The sequence below is a fragment of the Prionailurus viverrinus genome, chromosome C1 (assembly GCF_022837055.1).
Source record: "Prionailurus viverrinus isolate Anna chromosome C1, UM_Priviv_1.0, whole genome shotgun sequence".
NCBI lineage: Eukaryota > Metazoa > Chordata > Mammalia > Carnivora > Felidae > Prionailurus > Prionailurus viverrinus.
In genome coordinates this window covers 73886133-73912876 of record NC_062568.1, presented here as the reverse complement: position 1 = coordinate 73912876, position 26744 = coordinate 73886133, and the positions used below count along the sequence as shown (strand labels likewise).

Genomic DNA, 26744 nt, shown 5'->3' with positions numbered 1-26744 from the left:
AACCTCTGTCTTTTGTTTCTCGTCTTGCTGTTATAGGTGTTTATCTTGACTAATTCCTTTCTCTACTACAGTACTGAAATATAATACGTCAGACTTCAGATTCTATGCTTTAGATTTCTGGCAACTTCCACGATATAAATTCCATACTTGTGGTGTACAATACAGTATCCAGTAGCTACCACACGTCTGCTTAGGTTAAAATTTTTAATAAACATTAAATAAAATAAAAAAATTCAGTTCTTTTGCACTAGCCAATTTCATGGACTCAATAATCACATGTGGCTATTGACTACTGTATTCAACAGTACATATTACAGAACATTTCCATCACTGCAGAAAGGTCTATTAGATGGTACTATCCTATATTATTATCAAAACCCCTTTAGACATAAGGGGAAATCCCCATTAGTCACCAAGTTCAAATGAATAAGCTTTAACTTTAGAAACTAGTAATTTAAAACTACGTGTAAAAAAGAAAGTATATGTAAAAAGAGAATAAAACAAAGTAAACACACACACATATATATACTGAGAACAATCAAAGGAAGCTACTATGGATATCACTGGTAGAGCTAAGGCATTTAAAAAGTAATTAAGAAGAAATTTTATGAGTCTGTTTCTGACTTACAGACACAGGAAACAAATTGTTGGTTACCAAAGAGGGGAGGGCAAAATAGGCACACAGGATTAAGAGATACAAACTTCCAGTTGTAAAATAAGGCAATGGAATGAACAGCACAGGAAGTATAGTCAATAATATAGTAACTCTGGATGGTGACAAATGGTAACTAGACTTACTATGGGGATCATTTTGTAACGTATTAAAATATCGAATCAAAATGTTCTACAATTAAAACTAATAGAATATTGTATATCACTTATACTTCAGTTAAAAAAAATTTTTTTAAGGTGATTTTCCAGTACTATTTAGGCTAATAGTAACAGTAATCAGCTCTAGATATCTAAATAGGCAAAATACTATACTATGTATTTCAGAACATCATTTCAGCTTAAATAAATTTGTGAAGTATCTTAAAAAGACCAATTATGCCCCATATAAACCTGCAGAAAAGCACAACATAGTGCATTTTAAATATTTCAAACCATGTTTAAAACAAGAAATGTTTTGGCATAATCATGGAATAAGGCTCAGCATCTGTAAAACCAATTTATCTGGAACATTATTTATTCATGGATAATTGAGGCATTACTATTATATATGGAAAGTACACTAGGTGAAACAAATAGTTATTGATAACTGGCTGGTTTACCACAAGGTCTACAAACTCCAATGGCTACAAGGACGAAGTAGTCCAGAAGGCCAATGAGAGTTGGCCTTCATATCTAAAGGAAGGAGTTACTACCTCATTCCACAATGTTTGCGGAGTACAAGTATGGGCTCAACCAGAATTTCTCATTCAAATATTCTCTGATTACCTACTGTGTTCATAAGGACCACTGTCAACAATGAATATTCAGATAATCCCATTTTTCAAGATAAATTCAAATCTTTGTGTAAAAAGATACATTTAATTCTTACATAGGGCCCACAGACTTTAAATGTTGTCAACTAATTATAAAACTTAAAAACATTTGGGTAAAGAGTAACTGTGTAGACCAAATCTGGTCCCAGGACTCCAGATCTAGTAATTTTTTATGGATTAAATTATGAATGCTACCCCTGTTTCCCACGGCTTAAAAAAAAAAAGAAAAAATAATCAGGAGTTAATCATAAAGCCCCAAGAGACACTGCTTTTATTACTTATTATAATAAAACGATAGCTACTGTTCAAATGAAGTTTAATATTTAAACCATAAATGGCATACATACCAGCTGCTACATCCATATTATTTACTCCTGGCTGTAAGAAAAAAAATGAAATTAGTAATATTCACCTGTTTAAACTATATTTTATATATGTTCCTCATAAAGCACAATCAGTCCCCTTTATGTATAATTCTCAAGCCACGGATTCAGTTTCTCAGTAAGTTTCAGTGGTATTAGTTCCCTGAGCTTGCTATAAACTGTAAAAGCACCAATAACTTGGGGCTACTGAAGCACTTCAATCTAAGTGTTTTATTTATGTGATCATCAGTTACATATAGTTCCACAACCCTTTACCCACAATTCTGAAACAGAAAAAGCTCTAAAAACCAAGTTTTTTCAAGTTTCAAATCAACACTCATTAGAGTGGCAAAATCTGCCCTGAATGACACGAGCTCTTTGTCTTTATTTATCCCACTCCAGACGGAACATCCCTAAGATACTGCTACAGAAATATTGTGTTCGAAATTATAAGGCACTGTCCAAACACCCCGAGGGAAACCTTTATATGATATATAGAGTACACAAAGTACAATTTTACAATATTAAACAACTTAAGAATATATTTGGCCCAAGGGTTTTGGATAAGACCTTTGCAAATTTACCACCCCAGTGGAGTATGCCACATCTACTCATTACAACCACTAGGCTACCAGGTAATAAATAAGTTATGCTCATATGAATATAATAATGATATACATATTGCTATACAATTCAATAAGGGTGAAAAGGCTGTCAAGCATTTTCTAAGTAATGTGCCATCACTGAAGTCTCATGTAAGATAAATTTTGAATAAAACCTTCTGATTTCTAAATCTAGGATCGAGTACTAAATCCCACTACATCAATTTTTAATTAACACTCCATAAAGCAAATGTCTACTCTTTAAGATTAAAATGCTACCAGACCAGGGGCAGGGTGGCTCAGTGGACTAAGTATCTGACTCTTGATTTTGGCTTAGTTCATGATCTCATAGTTGTCAGATCAAGCCCCATGTTGGGCTCTGGTCTGGGCAGGGAGCCTGCTTAAGATGTTCTCTCTCCTTGTCTGTCCCTGCCGTTTTTGGGCACAACTGCTTGCATGCATGTGCGCTCTCTCTCTCCCGTCCCCCCTCGGCCCCCCAAAACGCAACCAAACCAATAAAATGCTTCTACTGGATAGGTTATACTTCTTAGTTATTCTACTCTTGTTTAACATAGATTAAAAACTAAAGATTACACATAAGTACAGGAAAAAATGTGAATGTCTATCACTGAAGAACCTAAAAAAATAAAAGTCCACTGTAATTCCCATTTTGTGTTACAGTACTCAAGACATAGTTAAAAAGCTAACATGACAGCCTATAAAAAATTATATATAGCATGTTACGTCATATATAAAAGTGGTAAAGCAGTCAAAACATCACAGAAAATAATCACTTTTACTGGATTACCGGTAAGGCAGGCTGCATGGAAGCTTGAGACATATGAGACATCATCATTCCAGGCATTACTGAAGACATCATTCCAGGCATCTAGAATAAAAGTAAAAAAAGGTTACTATATAAAACCAAAGCATTTAACAGGACTTTAAGAATCTATCTGGTTATCAAAGTTAGTATGTACACCTCAAGATTTAAACCCAATTAACACTATTATTACATGAATAGTATGCTTAGTAAGTGCTTGTTGAATGAATGAAGTATTTTATCAATGAGCTATTTTAATATTTGCCATAATTTATATGTATAGTTAAAATTATTTTAACAAATAAACTTAAAAGTTTGCACTTTTATTTCCAATGTAAATTTGAGAATATTAACGTCCTTTTAATTTTAACTCCTCACTCATGTTTTTCTCCCTTCTTCGGAGACAAAAATTTTTTCTATTTCTCACCTTTGACTTTTAATATCTGTAGTAAATAAATTTTACAGTAATCTGGCTCTTTAAAAAATTCTAGATCAAAGGTACTTAAAATTCAATGACTAAAAAATATGTAAAAAACCCCAAACTTCAGACATAAATCACCTATGCCTTCTCTTGAAAAGAAAAACTTAATAAAGCACATAAACGAATATCTGAAGAAAGAAAATACTAGTTTTGGAGGTTAATCTAGCCTACCAATGTCTCCCATCCAAAACTATGAATGAATCTTTACTACCAAAAATGAATTAGAAAAACATGTGGATTAACATAAATTTCCAAGGGATTTTGACCCAACAGTCATCCATATTAGTATAATCCCACATTATAACTTTGATTGTAATAGGAAAAAATCTAAGAAAAACATGGAGGGGGATAAAAATCGTATATAATAATCATAGGTACTGGAACACAGTAAGTAGGTCTTTAATTTCAAATTAAATGAAAATTGGGAGAAATAGGAAATACAAACAAGTATATTGGTCAACAGGAACATATAAAGTCTACTAAAGGTAATAAGAACACTTGTACACTGAATTTTATTATTTGAGAAAATCAACTCAGAGCAAAACGAGACTAAAGTACCATTAAAATGAAGTATCATTGTATTAATGGATTAAAAAACAAACAAAAAGGTTTTCTGTTCCTTAAAATACCCGATAAATTGCTTAAACATCATGAAACAAGAACCTGACAGAAAACATGTGACCAGTACTTGGAATATATGGCGAAATTAACAGTTGGGGGAAAAAAAAAAAAAGGTTCAGAATTTGAAAACAAAAGTACAAGCTTCCACTACCCAGGCTAAAAGAATTAGAGAAATAATTATACATTAAGAGAAAAAAACAGAGCAATCAAATGAGAACTAGGCTTGTTCCCTCCTTGCCCTACTCCCAACAATATATACTCACACCTAATTTTACTTTAGGCTAATAGCAATGTAGTTTTGCATTCTTAAAGTACTAAATAACTGATTATGAGAGGAAGCATACTGGGCAACAGAGAGAAACAGCCTGGTAGTTAAAATGGTCTATATATAAAATCCAAAGCTGTCAACATATCGAAAAATTAGAATTCTAAGCTAAATTGAAAAGCTGAACTTTGAAAACTTGGGAAAGAAGTATTTTCTCATAACAACTAAAGACATTAAGTGGGGTAAAATCTCCATCATGTAACAGAACACTTCCACATGGTAGCAGTACAAATGAATCTAATTTCAATTTGAAATACTCTTGACTTCAGAAGACAGTGATCAAATCCGATTTAAAAACCAAGGGACAAAAATCCTTACATATAACAAAAGTTGACTAGAACAGGCCAGTGACACTTAAAGCAAACAATATTTGAAAACCATTAAACAGTCTGACAGAGTTCTCAATTGTTTTTCTTCCCACACTTCAAATCTTAAAACAGCTAGAAAATTTGCGTTTAGACTAAAACGCATGGAATTAGATTATAGAGATTTAGTGTTAAATAAAAAGCTAAATTCTCCCTCAACATCTCTGTGAATTCTGAGGGGCAGCAACTAGTTAGGCTTGTTCAACTGGACAAACACTGGAAACATTCTTAAATTACGTACAACTGAGCATCTGAAAGTAAATAGATTATTAATGTAATTTTAGACAAAAACTGTGATATTTTAAATATGACGCTAAAGAACAAAAACATAAATACAAAATATACTACATTCTTATGAAAAGCTATTTTAAGTATTAGACAAAATAAAAACTCTTCCAGACACCTGAGCATCACAAAAAGCCTGTTCCCCGAAGCCTAAAGAATCTACTTTGTGGAAATGTTACGATTTCCTTTTTTAAACATTAATTTTAGGATACACATAATATGGGGATATATGTTTCAACTCATCTGGATTCTTCCAGAGGATTTGTGTTAACTTAGGCCAGTCATTGGCAGCACCATCAACATGATACCATTTAAAATTTCTAAGTTATCAATATTTTGTTTTATATAAACTGATCCAGGTTGCAAGCTTATGAGACTTCTGGTTCAAACCCTCAGAAGTGACTTTTCCCTCCCTCGGCCCAATAACCAAAGTTGAGGCATTCAGAAGTTACTTTGTTGTCCCTCTGCAGGTTTACTTCTTGCTTCACATGAAGGGACTAAACAGCCCCTTGGTCTCCCAGCTTTATCTGAAGAGTATTTTAGACTTCTCATTAGGTTTTTTTTCTAAGGGCACATCATATAATGGAGTATCTTACCACTAATAGCATCTTAAGTTCAATGAAAATAGGATGTTGACTCAAAATAGTTGAAGGAAAAATTCTTAACACAGTTGCTACAACGATGCCACTATGAATTCCATCAGCCAGATCATTCTCGAAGCTACAAAGCAGTAGTTCATATAAGCTTAATGAAAAGTACACTAGAAAATCAGAGTCATGTAGAGCTTCACAAATTTCAATTTTAGCTACTTTTGAGAATATATTATTATAATTACAAAATTTTAGTTATTCAGAAACAGAAGAAAATGGAATGGTAGAACACATACATGTGAGCCATAAGTTAAATTGTCTAAAATATTAAATATCTGAATTTTATGGACACTTTGACACTTCTTAAAACCATAATTAATTCAGATATTCTACTTGGCATACTTTATTCATAAACGGCCAACCATTTATGTATATATACTATATAAAAATTTTTCTATGCGTATTTCTATTCTTTTAATAACAAGTTTAATCATTTATCACAATGTCCTCAGAAGAAATACAGGTGTGAAAAAAAAAAAACCAAGTAGAAACTGGGGAGCACTGCACAATCTGCTCATTCTTAGCATCCCAATTTGGGAAGTTCCTAATGTTAGATAAAATCAAGCCTGTTTCATTCTTTACCAGATATTTTTAAAATTAAAGGTAAAGTAATAAAAGCAATTCCATCGACGCTACAACACATTAGTTGCTCAAAATGTAAACTAAATTAGCCCAGTTGTTTTATGATATCAAAACAAAGTGAAGATCTTCACGTGAGCACTTCAAAAGTTCTTTTCTTCATTATTATTTCCTGAAGTTTTTCCTGCTGGAAAGAAATCACACAACCTAAGCTATTTTTGTCTAAAAATTAACTTTTTAAATCTTGTTGATTATTCAAAACCATTCTTTCTGCAAACCTGAAGTTGTAAATTGATTATCTAAAAAGTTAGATTGCTCTTTTTAAAAAGTATACTTTAATGTTTATTCATTTTTGAGAGAGAGAGAGACAGAGTGCAAGCGGGGCAGGAGCAGAGAGAGAGGGAGACATAGAATCCGAAGCAGGCTCCCAGGCAGGAGCAGAGAGAGAGAGAGGGAGACACAGAATCCGAAGCAGGCTCCTGGCTCTGAGCTGTCAGCACAGAGCTCGACGAGGATCTCAAACTCACAAGCCGTGAGATCATGACCTGAGCTGAAGTCGGGTGTCTAACCGACTGAGCCACTCAAGCACCCCATAAAAAATTAGATTGCCTTTTTATTTGGTTCCTCTTAAATGTGGTGTTAAAGTCAAATTCCACAAATAAGTACACAGAGGGTATTAAGTCTTATACTTAAAAACCATGATCCTTTATACCACTAACTTACCTTATGAATGAATGCAAAAAATTAATCAGTGAAAAACTGTAAAAACTACATCTCTGAATGTAAGCAGATATTCATTTGATTAGAAATAAACAGAAATACTTCTGTTTAAAAAGTATATCCTTAACAACCCAAAATAATAAGTAGCTGCATTTTGGGACAATTATTTAACTTAAGTCCTCTTCATCTACAATTATATATAAATTCAAGACATTTGTCATTTTCTGAGATTACATTTAGATAAACAAAAAATAGACTACATTTGCACAAACTGGAATAGAACCTTACCATTCATGACGTTTCATTTATTTTAGGATACACATAATATAGATATGTATGTTTCAACCCATTTGAATTTTTTTGAGATGATTTGTGTCAACTTAGGCCAGTCACTTGGCAGCACCATCAGTATGAAACCATTAAAAGTCTAATAATTTAATTGCCAGGATTTAGGTTGCTAAATTCTCTCAACCTGGATAGTTTAGAATTGCTGAAGTATACACTATTCCTTCAGAATCTAAGGAGGTTAGCTTAATGACATAATCGCCTACTGCTATACAAGGAAGCAGTCTAGTATAGCTATGAAGTATAGTCTAGAGTGAGACTACCAGAATTCCTATACCAGCATGGCCATTTACCAGCTGTGTGATCTTGGGCTAATTTACATAACCTATCTGGGCCTCAATTTTCTCCTTATAACCTGGGGGAAAATAGCACTCATCTATTAAGACTGCTATAGGGATCAAATGGAACAATGCATGGAAGGTGCACAGAACAGTGCTCTATAAATACAGCTGTTTTATTACAACTGCTCTCCTTCAAGTAAGATCATCAAAGTTTCTCTTATATTGCCCAGTCTCTCATCTATTCCCTAACTATTAGATCGGCACCTCGGTTCTTTAAAGATACCTAGTAAATAATGTAAAATCATCATCTTTGCTAGGAATCAACATGTGTAATAAGGCAATGCATTTTGAGCATCAAATTTAGTGCTGGCTCTGAAATGTCACTGGACAAATCACTTCATTCACGGAGCCTTACTACTGCCATCTATAAATCAGACATTCATCCTGTAGCCAACTCACTTTTCAGAGTCAAAAGGATCAAATCCCCAAAGTTATATACAAAGATGGTGCTAGAATTACAATCCTAATACAGATTAGGCATCACCACCCTATTTCCTAAAATCTTAAAAGAAAATTATGTGCAAAAGGGCAAGTAAATAGTTTACATTGTTAACTGATACTTAGCCCACTATCTCTTACTAAACTCCAAACTTAAATGAGGGCAAAGAAAATATAAAGAAAACTACTGGGTATGGATATATGACACAAAAACTTAAAAACAGAGTTGAATGAAAATAAACTAATTTTAATTTTTAAAAAGCTCTAAACACAGACTAGGGATACAAACAAACTGTGATGTCTCAAATCATACAGAATTATATTTTAAAACTTCCTTTAAAAAGTCACCCAAGCCTTCTTTCAAACATAAACCATCTGGTATTCAAGTATAGAGGGACATACAACTGTTACTATCTCCTACCCCTTTAAACTAGATTCAGTTTTGTAACTAGTTAAATTATTACAGATTGTTTATATGAAACTTTATTTTTTAGTTTTCTCTCAATTGTGGGCATCTTTACAACACAGAGCACATCACATTTGTGTACATATTATTGGTGCAGAGGACAGGTACACAGACACAGCAGAAACTTAACCTGTATTAGTCAACTTTATGACCAATTCTTATTTCTGTATAGGAGAGAAATTTTCCATTGTATTTAACAAATATATGCTAACAAATACATAATGACCTCAAAATTACTGGAAAAAAAAATCACCTTTCAGAGAATTAACTATTTTCTTGTATCACACGGCCAAAGAAACTATACCAAGTCTATGTTTCTGAACAGAAAATATTCATACATGAATCAAAAGATAATTTAAAAAAATCTTAACCTCAACAGAAGATGAGGACCTAACAAGTAAAAAATTATGTTTGTATTGTAATGAGAACATTTTTTTTAAGTCTAAGATAAATGAGTTTTAAGCGGGGGGGGGGGGGGGGAGGGTGGATCAAAGCTGAAGATAAAGCAAACTATCTGTCAATTCAAAACAGTCCTCACTTGCTGGCAGGTTTACTCTTTTAACAGACATAGCAGCATCACCCAGATTTGGAGAAGATTCAGGTTTCCACTTTTGGTGTACTGTACACCAAGTAAAAAAGAAGCAATTAGAAGCAAGTTTTCTTTCAAACCCATCATGCAAAACATCATTATCTTTAGTAACCACTAACCACAATTTATTTTTCTTTAATAAGCAAAAGAAATGTATGATTACTTGACCAGAGAAAGAAAACAAATATAAAAGATTCATCTCCACAAAACTTCCAAATGTCTGGAGTAACACGACAGCCATCAGTTAGAAGATGAGAAAATCAAGCATGTGAGGAATGCCTATAAGTATTCAGTACAGGATATATAGATTCATTTTAACATCACAGCCAGAAGACTTAAATGCTTATTGACTAAAAGTAATATGAAGGTATGGTAAAAGAAAGAAAGAATGAAAGACTAACAACTTCCATATGAGACAGTCATCTACTCATTCTTACTTTCTTTTTTTTTTTTTTTTAATTTTTTTTTTTTTTCAACGTTTATTTATTTTTGGGACAGAGAGAGACAGAGCATGAACGGGGGAGGGGCAGAGAGAGAGGGAGACACAGAATCGGAAACAGGCTCCAGGCTCCGAGTCATCAGCCCAGAGCCTGACGCGGGGCTCGAACTCACGGACCGCGAGATCGTGACCTGGCTGAAGTCGGACGCTTAACCGACTGCGCCACCCAGGCGCCCCTCATTCTTACTTTCATAAACCTTCAACTTAGCTCTATTATTTCTCTACATAAAAACCAAACATCCTAGTACAGAGTTATAGGACATATACACACAGCTACCAAATCTTTACCTAGCTATTGATATACAATTTCATGATTCTAAGTCATGTCACAGACCTTTCTAACAAACCCAATTAAAAGTCAACCTGTTAACCTGTTGAGATTTGTTCTCTTTCCTTTTTAATCCTGTTACTCAATGAATACATTCGTTGCACTCTACAATGCTTCATTCATGTCTGTTAATACTAATTTGGATGTTGCCTTTTCCTCCTAAAGACCAGACTAAATGAATAAACAGCCCCAATAATAGCATTTCTCACAAAATGCTAATTCCATGCAACATTAATTCCATGCAATGTGCTAGACAAAGCAAAATAAACACATAACAGGGAGGTAAAGAAGGCTGGGGAGGTGGGGGAGCAGAAGATGGTAAAATAAAACCAAGAAACACTGAGAAAAATGGTTTCAGAAGGCTTCTGCAAGACTTCTCAACATCTTTAGAATACTCTGCCCTTGAATGTCAAAGGCAGAAGAGGGGCACAGTTCATTTTTCCACACTTATAGTCTTCTTAGAGCTCTCCAAATATTCTCCATACTTACAAACACTACTCTAGCTAAGGGTTTTGAATAGGTAAGTTCATATTTAACTGAAATACTATCTAAAGAAAATAGTATCGTTAGTAAATTCATCAAAATCTAACCACATACACACAGCCGAGAAGTTATACAAACACATTAGTTCTAGCTCAATCTATTTTTTAAAAAAATTACTTGCCTGGATAACGTAAATGCATATAGAAAGTTACTGAGATTCAACAATCATGAGCAAATAACTTAAAAAAAAAAAAAAAAGGCTTTTTGTCACTTACTAACATTCAATTCAATGGCATGGATTCTCTAAATACCCAAAAGTAAAGGTAATTCAAAACCAATAGGAACAAATCAATTGGTCAAATCAGCCAGAAAAACCTAAGACACCCAACACTTTGGATTTCTCTGGAAGGCCTATATTCCAAATCATTTTCCCTTAGGGTATGGAAAAATTAACGTCTTAAAAAAACGATCAATAAATCATAGATAGAAATATATTTGCTTATAATTTAAAATAAAAGGAAATAAATATTTTTGCTTTATTCACCAAACAAAAATTATTTACTTCATTTTATCTTCCATTTTTATCAAATGAAAAAGCAACTGTAGAGAGGCATACACTAAGAAGTGGTAACAATGTAAAGTCACAAGTAACCAATGAAAATAGTCACATGTAACAACTACTATCTTCAAGGCCTATAATGTAGGAAAGAGTATGTTTTTGTTTCATTCATTCAACAAGTATTTTACTGAGCACCCATGCTGTGCCAAGAACTGTGCTCAGCACCTGTGGACTTCTTAAAAAGTAGAAAACACAGGTCCTGCCCTCTAAGAGCTTACAGTCTATTACTTGCTGGAAAGACAGAGCAATTAAACTATTAAAACAAAACAAATCAAAACTAAATCCCCAAATAACCAAAATAGTAAGAGTTGTGGGCAGATTTCATAGGATTTTATTTTAATATTTTGAATGGGAGGTGTATGCTGGACAAAGTTATTGCTGAGGATCTTTGAGAGAAAGCAGAACTTGAAATGGTAGAACTTAGGTAAGAAAAGTTCATGGTGGTAGTGAGCTGTGGGCAGGAGGGCATGAACATCATGAGCTCAGTCATGAACTGATTCAATCACCCAAGATATAAAAAAACCAGCCTGGTTTCAAATTAGGGAGTGTGAAGACATGCAGCTCAGAATCATGCACTGAACTGTACTATGGGAGAGTCTTGGAAGTTAAATTGTGAAATTTAGACAATATACAGGTACAGAAAAACACTGGAGGTTCTTGGGCAAGGAGACAACATGCTGAAATCTAAAAGAATTTGAGGGGGCAGCTTAAAGCAAAAACAAACAGAAAACAAAACAAAAAAGCAACAACAAAAACAAAAAAACCCTAAAAGTTAAAAGCATCTTGGGCATGAGAGTGTAACTGCTTGGGTCCAGATGGCAGCAGGAATAGACTCAAGATCTGTTAAAGCTTGTCTTACTCAATTTAAGGACAAGAAAATCAAACTCATTTGTAAAAGGCAACGATTCATTTATCAATTTATTGAATAGAGCCCAAAAAGTAATGAATAATTAGAATTAGGGAGGCACTAATAAAAGTGTTGTTACTTCCACATCAACCCATAATATCTCATACATATCACCTACTCTTATCAAATGATCTGAATTGAACCATAGGTTGTTAGAGCTGAAAAAGTTTAGTCTTTTACTCTACTTTTCTCATTAAAAGAAAGATAAAAAATTAAAAAAAGAAAAAAAGAGCGAGCTAGAAGGACTTTCAGTGAAGGCAAAATCACCTGTGATAAAGGAAGGACTTGCATATCCTTTGTGTACAAAGAACAACAAAAATTAGATGTGAAAACATTTTAAAAGCAAAACATTACTTACTATATAAGTAGAAGATGGCCTCACATATAATCACATCTTAAGGCAAATCTCTACTGCAAATTTTTGAGTACTGCCAGCAAGCAGGGAAATTATTTATAATGGTTTTTTTAACCAGTGATAAACCATTATTTAATTTCCATATTATTTAAAGGTTACACAACTTTCAAGGTCCCTTCCAGCTGTTAAGATTCTATAATCCTGTAAAAGCAGAAGAACAACTTTCCCACATGAAGTTAACATACAGTAAGAGGCAAATTTAACCTATACAACAGATAACTGATATAAACTTGAAAGAAATGCACTTTTTAGTACTAATAGATTCAGCCTGAATTCTAAAAGGGGCACTGTAGGTTATCTCCTGAATAAAAACAAATAAAAAAACTCTTTAAGAAAACCATAATACTCCTTTAACCTGTAACTTGATGCATCAAAAAAATTACGACTTCTGGCTCCATACGTGGGTATTCTGTCCAGTCAGCATACTATTTTACAAACAAGTTTTAAAATTTCACGTCATGTTCACTAACATTCCAAAGACCAGAATGATTTAGCAAGTAAGACTGGCACCAATTTTCATCTTCAGCTGGTCCCAGAATGAGGTATTAATGTGAACTAGGCAATATACATGAAGGTTCCATAACCTTCAGTCCCAAAGTCTAAATCTGTAAATTGACTTTTTAAAATTGAATGGCAGAATCCTACCAACTTTGTGTCACCACACTGAACTACATAGGCACCCTATTGTTTCTCATTATCTTTTGACCATTAATATCTCTAAGTGGGAAGACAGAAGAGATGATATGCAGAAAAAAGATCAATTTTGCTAATTAGCAACTTTTATCTTTAAGGTAGTTGCTTACAGGGCTTTAAATTAGATTTCTAGATTACTTGAGAATTTAAATTATCCATGCCCTCCTAGTCTGTTACCAAAGTTCAAATAAGAATTAGTTTTACTAATTTGGGTCCCATATAAGTTAGATATTAAGAAGAAAAAAAGAAACAATCTAATTTTAAGGAAAAACAATGGAGTTTCTTTTGGGACCCTCAGAGCTGGACTCTTAAGTCATCCATTCATTCATGATCCTAACAAGAGCCAAGAGGGAGACAGACTTTTAAACTTCTAAATAGTCAGGTACACTTACAGATACATAGCATACACTGGTCTAGGGAAAAAGAAAACCACAAGGTAAAATTCAAAGGATTTGAACAGACGTGTACCAGATAGCAAGTAACCTTACTAGGAAGATGGTCACTGATACAGCTAAAGAGACAGGGCCATAAAGCAAACTGTGACTAGCTTATGTCAATGAGATACACAAAAGTACTTAAAAAAAAATAAATAAAATCTGCATTTTACTAGAAATGACTAGCTGGTGTCTTGGTCTGGTAGTGCAATAGCACCATTACAGCAAGGGTAAGCAGGTCAATCCCTTGCAAAACTTACCTTGATTGGCCCAATGGAAACAGAAGGCCCCAGAAAAGAGAGAAGCATCTGGCAGTAGCAAATTGTTTTATTTTATCTTTCTGTGGAAAGAAACTAATTTTAAATAAGAACCAGAGCATTTAAAGAATAAATATTTTTTAAAGCTCATTATCTAGTTAGAGCAGCTCTACTAAGAAAACCAGAAGAGCTCCTTGCTGCTTACAGATGGAGAGAAACAGAAGAGGAATCAGAATTGTTTCTCCATCACCTAAGGGAGTTTTAAATCTTGTGTTATTCTAGAATCACAGAATAAATGGTTCTTTTATTAAAAAAACAAACAAACAAAAATCCTCCCAGCAGAATTTTGGGGGCCTGGTGTCTTTGAGTAAAAATTTTTATACAAACTTAAGGGCTATATTCCAAATAAAGAAGAAAGCCACTTGACATTAAGCCCTTCTACTCCTAAGGTTAAGTTAAAAAGAGAAAGACACAGAGCAAACTCCTTTCTCCACTATAATTTCACCAATAAATTAAAATATCAAGGCTCAAGTGATTATCAGCATAAACAGTATTAATTAGCAGAAAGACCATACCTAATTGGCTTTCCAAAATATTTTATCAACCTAAATTTTTGATGATTTATAGATACTAAAATGGAAAGAACTCAACCAACAAAGAAAATATGTATCACAGAACCTGACAGGGGGCATAAAATTATTCATGGTAACTGAACCTGTTACCTTTCTTGGATGCTTCTCTAGGAACTCAGTTCTACTGAATTCACTGAGTCAGCATTAAAACCTTTTGATCCAAATCATTCCCACAAAATATCCGTTTACAATTTATACTGGAAATGAAAGGGACAGCTCAAAAGCAGGAGTGCAGAAGCAATAAGCATTTAAAACAAAACAAAACAAAACAAAACAGTGTAAGTGGAAAATGAACCACCTATTTGGCACTGTCCTAATGAAGAATTAAATTAGAGTAGAACCTTCCTATTCTATTCCCAACACGGGCGCGCGCACGCACACACACACACACAGAAGAGAATGCTATTTCAGGAATCAACTTTATTCTAAGCCAAGACCTAAACAATTCTGTTTTTTTAGACTCTATGCATTTACATGGTCCACGGACATAAATTATGTTGACCTATAATATTCACTACTCAAGCATTAACTTCAATTGACATAATAGGAAAAAGAAAGTTATTAAATTAAAAAGACTACATATACAGCTACTTAATAAAAGAACTGAATTCTGTTGTTGGTAGAAAATAAATCTTTTATACAGAAGGCTTCTCCTTACATTCAAAATTTGATTAGTGTCATCACTCAGCATTTGACTTATTTGACATTATTTTGGCATAAGCTAATCCTTAAACAGCTGCAAGTATTCACCCGGATTTTGAAATCTTGACACAATGATACCACAGGCAAAAATAAACAAATAAATACAAAATAAAACAAAAACATTCTTACTTGTCCCATTGGCGGCCCTCCCATAGGGGGCATCATTTGCGGCATCATTCCATGAGGTACAGGAGGCATATTGGCTCTCTGACCCATAGGGTGCATTCCCATTGGGGCATAATGCATGCCAGGGTGCCCCATCTGAAAAATAGGGACAATTTAAAAATTAGCAAGTAACAATAAATGCTTCTCAAAAATCTGATTTCAACAAATTGGTTATGTGCAGCGGCATATTAGGCCAATGTGTAATTCAATTACTGGATTAACTTACACTTTCTTAAACAAACAAAATGCACTATACATACCAGTACTTATAAAGAACTTGAAACTAAACAAATTACAGAACAAAATAGAAAGAATTAAAATAAATACCGGACAGCTAAAGCATAGGTTTTCTCTTTTCTTTCTTTCCTTCCTTTTTTTTTTTTTTTTTTTTTAAAGCACACTGCTTACTAGCTGGCTTGCTAAACTCAGGGAACACGCACGTGAAAGCCAATTTAAAAACTGTTACGGGTGAAAAACCACAACTTTGTTCTAGTTCACACAGACAGAAGATAGCTAACTTATGTCAGAACACTAATTATCCTTAAATTTATTTTTAAGTTGATCTTAAATTCTGAAATGAGAATCTACCAAATTAAGTGAGATAAGAGCTGGTCTTACCAAAAAAGAACACATTACGTGTACCCATGGGCACTTAACTCCTAACATATAAACATATTATTTCCTAACAGAATCTTTAACACAAGTAGAATTACTTCTGCCAAAAAAAATTTTTTTTCCAAAGACTAAGGTCTGTCATTCACAGACCCTAAAGACAACCAACCAATACATCCATTTTAATTCGCTTTTAAAAGACAACTATTTCTTTACCTGTGTGCCCATTGTTCCGGGTCTTAAAAACAGGTAGTTATCCCCTGCCAATTTTCCCAGCTGTACCCCCTGCAGACACCACTACTATTGGTGAAAGCAGATTTTACCAGCCGCTTTTAAAATCTACAACATCAAGTCTCCGCCTCCCCCTTCCTGCTACAACCGGCCTACCTCTCCAAGAGGCTCACCGCGCCCAAGGCCCAGCACCTCCACCGCGCATCTGTCTAGGCCAAGCCCAATGGGAACTTCCAGGGACCCACATCCTTCCCTTTGTGCATCCCCGCTCTCCAATTCTCTTCCTCGTTACATATCCCACCATCTCGAGCTCTTCCTCCGTCCGCTCTTATCTTCTTCTCCTTCTGGAAAAAGCTTCCTGCCTCTCTGACTCCGTTTTTCATTGTGCCGCTTTCCCCCTGCTCCACCGATCCCTTACCGAGGGCCGTCTCCTCAGGAAGCCGTCAGCAGAGACCCAAGAGCTGGAGCAGAGGCTTGAGCCGGACAATCTCCGCTCCCCGTCCCCGGGACCCCGCGAAGGAGGATGGTTCTCCATTTCACTCACCATGAGGCCTCCACGCTCAGCTCCCGTCCCCGGCCTCATCGTCGGGCTCAGACTGCTCCGCCGGCGGCCACTGCCGCTACACATACCAACAAGAAGCGATCTGAGTGGCTGGCGCCCGCTGGGGCCAAAGGTTAAAGGCTGCCCTGCGCTACGGGGCGGGATCAGCGGGGCCAATAAGCTGACAGGCTTCCCCGCTGTCCAATCAGAGTGCGCTGTCGACACGCAGCTCTTCGGCGATTCGCCCCCAGCCTCAGCCTCACTTGGCGTCGCCTGCATGGAGGGGGGGGAGGGGGACGGAGGAAGTTTCTGCGCCTCCTCCGGGAAAACTCCACCAACTTTCCCCGGGGAAGAGAAGACAACCTTGTCCCAGCTTCCCGAGCTTAGACCGCCTCACCCCGTAGGGGGTGGGGCAGTGGGGACCTGCCACCTTCACCCACTCCGCCCGAGTTACGTACGCCCCACAAACCTGAGGCTGCCCGCGGTGGGGTGGGGTGGGGTGGGGGTGGGGTAAGCAGCTTCTAGCGTTAGCGGTGGCCGGGGCCGGACGCGCGCGGGGGCGCGCGCGGTGCTCGAGGCGGAGGGGAGGGGGCGGGAAGAGGAGAGGAGGGGGGGGGCTCCTTAGAAGAGGGTTAAAACTCCGTACGCACCAGCAGCTGAGCCCACTCCGGGGTGGAGGGGGCGGGAGGGAGGCGTGTCGAGCAGCGTGGAGGGAAGTTGTGATAGGGGCGGGGAGAACAATGCAAAAGAAAAAGAGGGAAGGGCAGTCTGGACGAGGGGAGAGCGCTTGGGCGGTGAGCTGCCGTTAAAGAGGGAAGCCAGAGAAGAGTAGGTGCTTACGGCGGAAGAAGGGAGAAAGCAAATCGGTTCGGAAATGTGAATCAGAAAGGTATGGGAGGGCGCTAGGACCGAGCGTCGAGAAGATGCAGCTTTGGGGGCTGCCGGGGCGCGCGGTTGCCTAGAGGTGACGCGACGGTGGCGGAGGTCTCTGGCCGGGACGAAGCACTGCAGGGAGAGGAGACTTGGCTACCCTCAGCCTCGGGTCGCCTCTCCCTGTGCGCTTCCCCGCTCCCCTTCCTCCCTACTAGCCGGGGATCGTGCTCTGGCCCCGGGGCACCCACCCTTTCCTTAGGCTCCACAGCACCTTCTCCGCCCCGTTGCGCACTCCCGGACACCCCTGCGCATCAGTGCCAGGTGGTGGAGGCTGTGGGGGGGCCTGGTCGCTGATTGGCTGCTGCGAGCGCGGGGCGGGGCGGGTGGTAGTCTCTCGACGTCCGCTGGTCCCCTCGTCTTTCCCGCCATGTCGTTTGTGGAGAGCGGGCGGCGCTCCGCTCCTCTGCGCCGACGCCTCGGCACCCCTGTTCCGTTTGCCCGGCCGGCTTTTACCGCCTTCACTCAGGGGGACAGTTGGGGTGAAGGTGAAGGGGACGAGGAGGACGGGTGCGACCAAGTGGCCCGCGACCTGCGGGCGGAGTTTTCAGCCGGGGCGTCGTCGGAGCCTAGAAAGGGCTCGCTACTCCAGCGGGACAGGGACGGGTCGCCGGTTCTGCCCGATAAGCGCAATGGCATTTTCTCAACGGTTGCGGGCGGACGAGCCCAGGCCCGGCGGTGGCCTGTCCAGATCCTCTCAATTCTCTGTTCGCTGCTGTTCGCCATCCTCCTCGCCTTCCTCCTCGCCATCGCCTACTTGATCGTAAAAGGTACTGAAGCTCGGCCTTGAAAGTCTCTCCAGAGTGAAGTTGAGCCTGTCTGTGGCTCTTGCCTTCCATCTCTCTCCTCCCCATCAGAGGCCAGCAGTCGGGTAGCGGCTTTCACCCTGAGTCCTCATTGGCACCTTTCTTTGCTCTTCCTCTGTTTTTTTCTTAAGGGTGGAGGACCTTGGTCCAAGCTTAGGAGACCCGTTATAAGGAGGGGCCTTGATTAAATGGGTACTCTGGAATAAACAGTGGAGTCAGTGAACACTTGGGGTGAAATGTTGGCAAAATTAAGCGGTATGTAGGACGGTAATCCTTAAAAGACGGTAAGAAGTGTGCGACTAAAATAGGCTAAATATGTTCAAAGACTTGGTTTAATCGACAAATGGTTCAAGGTGTGCTAAACACTGATTCTTTTGTACACTCACCGAATTCCTGAAAGACCAGGATTTCCATCCCACAGCCTAACGTTCTACCTTCGTAGATAATTAGCTCTCTTGATTTTGTGTTAGGTCTTCAATGGAGTGTAAAGTTCTTATAGGAGCTAGATAATTTATTATTTTTCTGGTTATTAGTTTTATTTTCCTTTGTCTGAAGTTTAAATACAGGGCTGATCGTAATAGAAAGATGTGCCATGAAAGATTTTTCAAAATTTATACAGTTGTATTATACAGCTGGAATATTTTATATTACAGTGGAAAGAATCAGACCAAAGTTTAAATCTCAGTTCTCACTGTGTGTGACTTTGGCCAAGGTATTGACAAAGAAAAGTTAGTTAAAACAAAAACACTTTAGTTCCCTGAGAACTTTAGCTCTGAGAAGCACCCAACACGGTGTCACTCAAGTATTAGTTTTACTTCACTCAACAGAACTATATCGGCTTAACTCCAGTTGTAATTTTTCGTCATTGCTTCCAAGCCCTTATTGGGCTGCAGGTGGCATCTAACAACCTTTGCTTGATTTTCATACACAAGACAGATGGGCAAGTTAACACGAACCTCTGTACAATGGTATTGGGTGTAAACTGTCAACATTAAATATGTGGCTGCCAGTGTTTCATTCCTCTTTCACTCCTCCTCTCTTTTTTTCACTGTAACTCGCAGAGTTTTGTACGTTATTTCTCTTATGCTGTGAGAGCTCCCCTTTATGTTATAAAGTCGCAAAACTTGGTAAGTCGAGTCCATTGTGGAAGACATTGAGTTGTGCTTATTTTTGAGAGTGGAAGAAAGGAACCTGATATGCGTGTAATTTGTATTACCTAGAATATTTTCAGGGGCATCTGGCTGGCTCATTTGGAAGAGCATGACCTCGAGGTTGTGAGTTCAAGCCCCACATTGGGTGTAGAGATTACTTAAATACGTAAACTTTAAAAATATATATATATATTTTCACAGTAACACTAAAGTTGACTCAAATACCTTATTTGCTGACTGAAGGTAAAGTAGCTAGTAAATGAAATCAGAACTTAGGCCCAGTTGATTATGACTCCAGAGCATTTTCCACAACTCCACAATATCTTTCCAGCCTTTGAGCTGTTGTTCAAATTGTAAAATCATCTTTTTTATGCAAGCCCCTTTTTTTTGTATTTTACAGAGTTACATGCTGAAAATTTGAAGACTGAAGACGTAGACACTGGGCTACTAGGTATAGACTTAACTGTCACTTAATTTGCTTTTGACTTCATTTTTATTTTTTCAGATCGTGTTTATACAAAATTTTAGATAAAATGCTTGATGTATTCCCTTGTGTGGTTCAGTGTTAATTTTGTATTTGCGTTTGTGTGTGGCAGATTTTGTTAGATTTTCTTTCTATGTATGTTTGGTGTGTGTATACACTACCCGCACTAGGAATACAATTTGAACATAACTGTATGTGATGAAGCTCCAGAGACTATTTAACATTTTCTAATTCCCTTCTGGAAGTGTCTCCCTATATACCTCTTCCCAGGAATTAAAAACAAACTTATAAACTAAGCAAAGATGACACCGTAAGCAGACCTCAGGAGAAAGTTAAATTCAAATCTCCATTATTTAAAAAAATTTTTTTTTCAACGTTTTTTATTTATTTTTGGGACAGAGAGAGACAGATCATGAACGGGGGAGGGGCAGAGAGAGAGGGAGACACAGAATCGGAAACAGGCTCCAGGCTCTGAGCCATCAGCCCAGAGCCTGACGCGGGGCTCGAACTCACGGACCGCGAGATCGTGACCTGGCTGAAGTCGGACGCTTAACCGACTGCGCCACCCAGACGCCCCTCAAATCTCCATTATAAGCAACTTGTTTTTTAAAAAAACGTAGAAAGCATTGGGCATATGTGTACAGGTTAGTGATGACGAAGAGACTTGAGTTTCTGTGTAATGTCTGTAGAATGCTATAGGATACAGATTACTAATGAAAATTTTGAGGGTTATTTATCTTGTATTTATTTCTTTATGCCAAAACGATTTTGAAATGTTCAGAACTTTAACTTTTTAGTGTATTTTTCTCCTGTTTGCTGTAATTTATTTGATCACTCTGAATTGGACCAAAAAAGTGGTTGAGATCCTATCCTGCATGTTAACCTCCCTCCCAATTTTAGCGAAACTATTTAATGTGTCTTCAAGACTAATGCCCTCACAAGGATACAAAATAGAGTCTGCCTGATTTTGCAGAAGGGGAAACCTTTATCTTCAAATTATAGAAACAAATTAGTTGCTAGATGTCCCATGAAAACTTGTCTATGGTCTTTTCAACTTCTTGCATGAGAAAATGTACTTTCTGATGATTCACTTTATCAATGTATGTTGTTACACTGTTTCATGTCTAAAAACAGCCAAGATTATAAGGATTTTTGTAGCATTTATTGATCTGTCAACTCAATACATAGAATCTCAGTTGTTTAAATTCTCAGTTTAAAAATTGACAAGATTTCATGGGGTAACTGGGTGACTCAGTTAAGCGTCCGACTTCAGTTCAGGGCATGATCTTACAGTTCATGAGTTTGAGCCCTGCTTTGGGCACTGTGCTGAGTGCTCAGAGCCTGGAGCCTGCTTCGGATTCTGTGTCTTTCTGCCCCTCCCCCCACTCGTGCTCTGTCTCTCAAAATAAATGAAAAAATTTTTTTAAGTTGACAAGATTTCATTCACATTTATGAAAAGCATAGGTGGCACTTGTCATCTGAAGAAACGGCTTGTTCAGTATCAAAAGGATATAATAGGGCTTTGTCATTGCCCTACTTTTCCATTTCCAGTTAGTCTGGTATTGCTTTTAGATGTGCTTGATAGATATATAATAATTGTGACAGCATATATGAAGATCATTAAGTCTTTGCTAACGCCATGAATACACTTTGGAGATTCAGGAACAATCTCAGGAATGAGGGGAGAAACTGCTGTATCTTTTTCTTTTTTTTTTTAATGTTTATTTTTGAGAGAGAGAGAGCGAGCGAGAGAGAGACCGGCACGAGTGGAGGAGGGGCAGAGAGAGAAGGAGACAGAATCCGAAGCAGGCTCCAGGCTGTGTCAGCACAGAGCCTAAAGCGGGGCTTGAACTCAGGAAACGTGAGATCATTACCTGAGTGGAAGTCAGACGTTTAACCCACTGAGCCACCAGGTGCTCCTGCAAATTTTTTTTTTATTTAAATTTAGGCCTAGTCTGAGATTGGCATAGATTGGCGTAGATCTGCTCATTAAGAGCAGATTTAGCAGCAGTTCTCCTGTTAGTATGTGTAATAATCACCTAGACTTTGTTTTAAAAAGTGCCTCTAGATTTTGTTTCAGCTCCAGGTGGAGGCTGAGAATCTTCATTTTTAACAGGTGATTTTGCTGTACCAACCATTAGAGAAATACTTTTGCAGGGCGAGAATCTCACTTTTTTAAATTGTGGTTTTTTGTTTTTGTTTTTTTTTTAAAGATTGTATTTTTAAATAATCTCTATACTCAATATGGGCCCAGACTTAACCACCCCAAGATCAAGAGTCGCATGCTCTACCAGCTGAACCAGCCAGGTGCCTCTAAAAGTATACTTAAGAGCAGTTAAAAGGGTTAAAAGTCCTTGCAAGTTGTCTAGTGACAGTAATAAATAATACATATGCGCACACACCTCTTAAGAAACCTGACTTTGAATGAATCTAAGACACTGCCATTCTCTTGCCATCTTTGTCTGAAAGAAATCTTCATGGGAAACCCTCTTTATAATTTAAATATAAAAAGGTTCATGATGAGCATGGTGTCTGGGCATTTGGGGGGTTAATTTATCCTAATAGCTAGTAGGATTAGGGAGGGTATCATTGTTTGTCTTTATTGGTGAGGTATTCCAGCCAGGGAGGTATGATTGCCAATATCACCTGGTTTTAGAACTCATCTTCCTGATCTTCCCTAGGTGGCATTTGAAGGGCTTTCCTTTTGTATAATTGTCCTTTACACCATCTCCTACTATAAGCCTGTTTTTCAGGGAGATTAATAAAACTTAAGTTTACTTAGTTAAATCACATTCTAGTCCTTCCTCCTGAAGGTTATTCTCAGGCCAAATTGATTGCACTAATATACAACATATGAGTTGTTTCATTTTTGTACATTGGCTTTTGTATCTCACATTTTCCAAGTTTTATCACTCTTCACACACTTAGTTCTATTTCCAATTTTTGCATTTTTTTTCATAGTCTTACTGTAGGGTGTGATAAAAGGACCTTTTATTTGAGGCAAATCTGAAGTAAGTACGTAAGTAAAACAGAAGGATTTGCCTTTACCAGAAAATGCTTAATTTTTTTTTTTTTTTTTTTTTTTTTTACATTTGTTTATTTTGGTAGAGAGAGAGAGACAGATGAGAAGAAGCAGTGCAGAGCCCAGCATGGGGGTTGAACTCACAAAATGTGAACTCACAAAATGTGAGCTGAAATCAAGATTCAGATGCTTAACTGAGCCACCCGGAAGCCCCAGACTAGTACTTTTTTTTTTTTTTTTTTTTTTTAGGACTAGTACTTTTAATATACATGCTGTAAGTAGTTCTGTACAGGAATTACAATCAACTTCATGGAGTTCCTTCAGTTTGAAAAGCTTCTGATCTTTTGTGCCTGTCATTCTTTGACATCTATTTATTTATTTTTTTTTTTTAATTTTTTTTTTTTAACATTTATTCATTTTTGAGACAGAGAGAGACAGAGCATGAATGGGGGAAGGTCAGAGAGAGAGGGAGACACAGAATTCGAAACAGGCTCCAGGCTCTGAGCTGTCAGCACAGGGCCCGATGCGGGGCTCGAACTCACAGACCGCGAGATCATGACCTGAGCCGAAGTCGGACGTCCAACCGACTGAGCCACCCAGGCGCCCCTGACATCTATTTAATAGTTAACATTAAGTCCCTCTTGTGGCTAAGACCAAATTCCTAGCATATTGCAGTATCAAGGGCTATTCTTGTTTTTGAGCCGCTCATTTAGTTCTGTTTTATGATTGAGATGTTTCTAGCTTCTGAACATTTCTGGAGATGACTGACATAATAAATTCAATCAAGGATGAAGCCAATTCATTTGAAGAGTATCATTCTGCAGAGTGATGAAGTGAGACTCTGCCATCATAATTTCATGATACAGAACATTAGAAAATGGTAAAAATTTCTAAGGGAAATGGTGTGTTGGGTGACCCATTCTCTTAGAAAGGCACAAATTGAAAACAACTCACTCAGTTTCTTCCTTACAGTGAACAATGATTGAAACTGTCAACTTGAACTTTTTTTTAGTGAATGTATGAACCTTGTAATTTGAGGCCACTGTGTATTAAGGATATGATATATTGCTATCTGCAACTGTGTGGGGCAAATCCACAAATATGTTATCCTCTTCTGTGGCAGTTTTCGTAAAATTGTGTGTTGCTTGCTTATATTAATTAAAGAATGATCACTAAGGTAACAAAAGAGAGAAAAATGAAAGCCCAAAATGACTAGAAGGATACAACCAAAATTTTAGATAATTTACCTGGGTTTTGGAATTATAGGTTCTATTTTCTTTCTTTTCTTTCTTTCTTTCTTTCTTTCTTTCTTTCTCTATACAGTAATGAATGACTGTAACTCTCAATAAGAAAAACTGTGTTTAAGAAAAGCACAAATTTAAGTTTAGGAAATAACACATTGAACATTAATAAAAATACTATTGAACTTTTACAGTATGCCAAAATTTAATTTTTTAGATGTGTTATTTCACCTAGTATTACCGACTGTCCTACATTCATCAATATAAATATCTTCTCAACCAAAATTCACGACAGTGTATATTAGAATTTTTATGTTATGAGATAGTGTAGGCACAATAGCAAGGCAGAAACAGTATGAATTATTAGGGGGAATTATCATTGTTTAGCTAACTTATTAGTCATAAAAATCATTACAGGTCTCCCTAATACCTAGAAGCAGTAATGACAAGGAGACTTCTAAATCTCAAGAAATTGATCTGGGGGGATGTTTCTTAGGCTAATGAAGTCAAACTTTAGCTGGCATCAGAATCAGCTGAAAGACTTGTTAAAACTCATTTATTGGGCTTTACCTGTTCTAGAGTTTCTGATTTGGTAGGTGTGGGAATGGAGCCCACGAATTTGCATTTTTTTTAAGTTCATTTTTATTTATTTTGAAAGAGAGAATGGAGAAGGGACAGAGACAGAGAGAATCCCAAGCAGGCCTGATGTGGGGGCATGAGCCAAAGTCAGACACTTAACTGAGCCACCCAGGCACCCCGAAGTTGCATTTTTAATAAGTTTCTAGGTGATATTTATGCTGCTGGTTCATGAGAGCCACTGGTTTAATGTTTCCCCAACCAGACTTATCAACAACAAAACCCTGCAGATTTTCTTTTTTTGAACTTAAAAGATTTCAAAATCTGCAGATTTTTTAAATTTACAAGATCCTTATCTACTCAAAGTTAAAGTCACTTAATTGGCTGCATACTTTAATGTTTAATATAACATCAGGGCCCGATTTTTCCAGTTTCATGAGCAGTTCTATTTGTAAAGATTGATATTTTGTGACTTTAATTCTTTCTTGGGGCATCTTCAGAGACTAAAGGGAAAATTGAGTTAAATTTTTTGATAGAATAAAGGTTATTTAACCTTGAAGTTACCATATTGGTCTTTTGGATCCTTTTATTAATCTAAGGTACATTATGAAATTTTTGTGATCTTTTCTATATCTCAATTTTGCTCTTTCGTTATATTAGGAATAATCTTAATAGCACTTACCAGTTACTTTTTAACTTTGCTAAAAATAAATTATGATGGAATCCTCTAGCCTGCAGACCAATCTGACCTACCTTTTTTTTGTAAATTAATTTTGTTATAGCCTAGCTTTGTCCTTTCCTTTATATATTGTCTGTGGCTCTTTTCATGTTGCAGTAGCAGAGTTTAGTAGTTGTAACAGACCTTACAGCAAGTAAAACTCAAGATACTATTCTGACCCTTTTCAAAAAAATATAGTATTCTCGTTCAGTTAGTCATTCAACAGAAAGGGCTTCAGGAAAAAATACAAACCGTCCTCTTTGCTAAATGATGTATTTTATTTTTCGTATTTTGTGATATTTGTCTGCTCTTATTTCATAGTGTTTGTAAATGGACAAATGCTGAAGGCAGCTATGTATAAAAAGGTGATTGGAAAGAAATTTTAAAAATTCACTGGGTTGATGATTCAAATTGTTTATAATTCTAAAAATGGAAATGTTTTGCAAATTATGGAGCAAAGTAGATGGTTGGCCTCTCTTTGCCATGTGTTTTGTGTTTTGGTGATGCACGTGCAAAAAGAAAAAGCAAAACTAATGATAAGCTGAAACCACTTAAAGGTGTATCTGAAGTCTGGAGTCAGTATTTATAAGATAATTATGTTCCAGATTCATGCATGAAATTAGTAATCAGTTACTTGCACTTAAGAGTATATGGCCATTTCGAGGGTGTGTATTTTTAAAACCAAGGAAATTCAGAATGAAACTTTGGATTTGTTGTATTTATATTTTATTAAAATTTCTAACAAAGTTTTTTCATGGTCTTTTTAGTCCTCTGTAAATTGTTCATCAAATGACTTAAAATAAGGAAAGAAATTAAAAAAAG

The 26744-nt window shown here is 37.0% G+C and overlaps 2 protein-coding genes across 11 annotated transcripts in view; one reads left to right on the top strand and one right to left on the bottom strand.

Annotated features, from left to right (window-relative positions):
- The window catches only part of PRPF40A (pre-mRNA processing factor 40 homolog A), a 53642-nt gene extending 35914 nt beyond the window's left edge, over window positions 1-17728 (bottom strand). For 2 of the 10 annotated variants that reach the window (XM_047868971.1, XM_047868974.1), the window contains exons 1-4: window positions 16872-17580; window positions 15575-15706; window positions 3257-3337; window positions 1832-1862 (exon numbers count right to left, since the gene is read on the bottom strand). In XM_047868971.1, coding sequence (XP_047724927.1) covers window positions 1832-1862; window positions 3257-3337; window positions 15575-15706; window positions 16872-17273 — 646 coding nt within the window. In that variant the 5' untranslated portion in view covers window positions 17274-17580. Of the gene's footprint in view, window positions 1-1831; window positions 1863-3256; window positions 3338-15574; window positions 15707-16871; window positions 17583-17644 lie in introns of those variants that run through there. The other 8 variants (XM_047868975.1, XM_047868979.1, XM_047868980.1 and 5 more) reach the window with 7 other exon arrangements.
- Window position 17729: 1 nt separating this feature from the next.
- Window positions 17730-26744, top strand: part of ARL6IP6 (ADP ribosylation factor like GTPase 6 interacting protein 6) — a 41476-nt gene continuing 32461 nt past the window's right edge. The window contains exons 1-2 of the mRNA XM_047868982.1: window positions 17730-18694; window positions 20282-20332. Coding sequence (XP_047724938.1) covers window positions 18295-18694; window positions 20282-20332 — 451 coding nt within the window. The 5' untranslated portion in view covers window positions 17730-18294. The remainder of the gene's footprint in view (window positions 18695-20281; window positions 20333-26744) is intronic.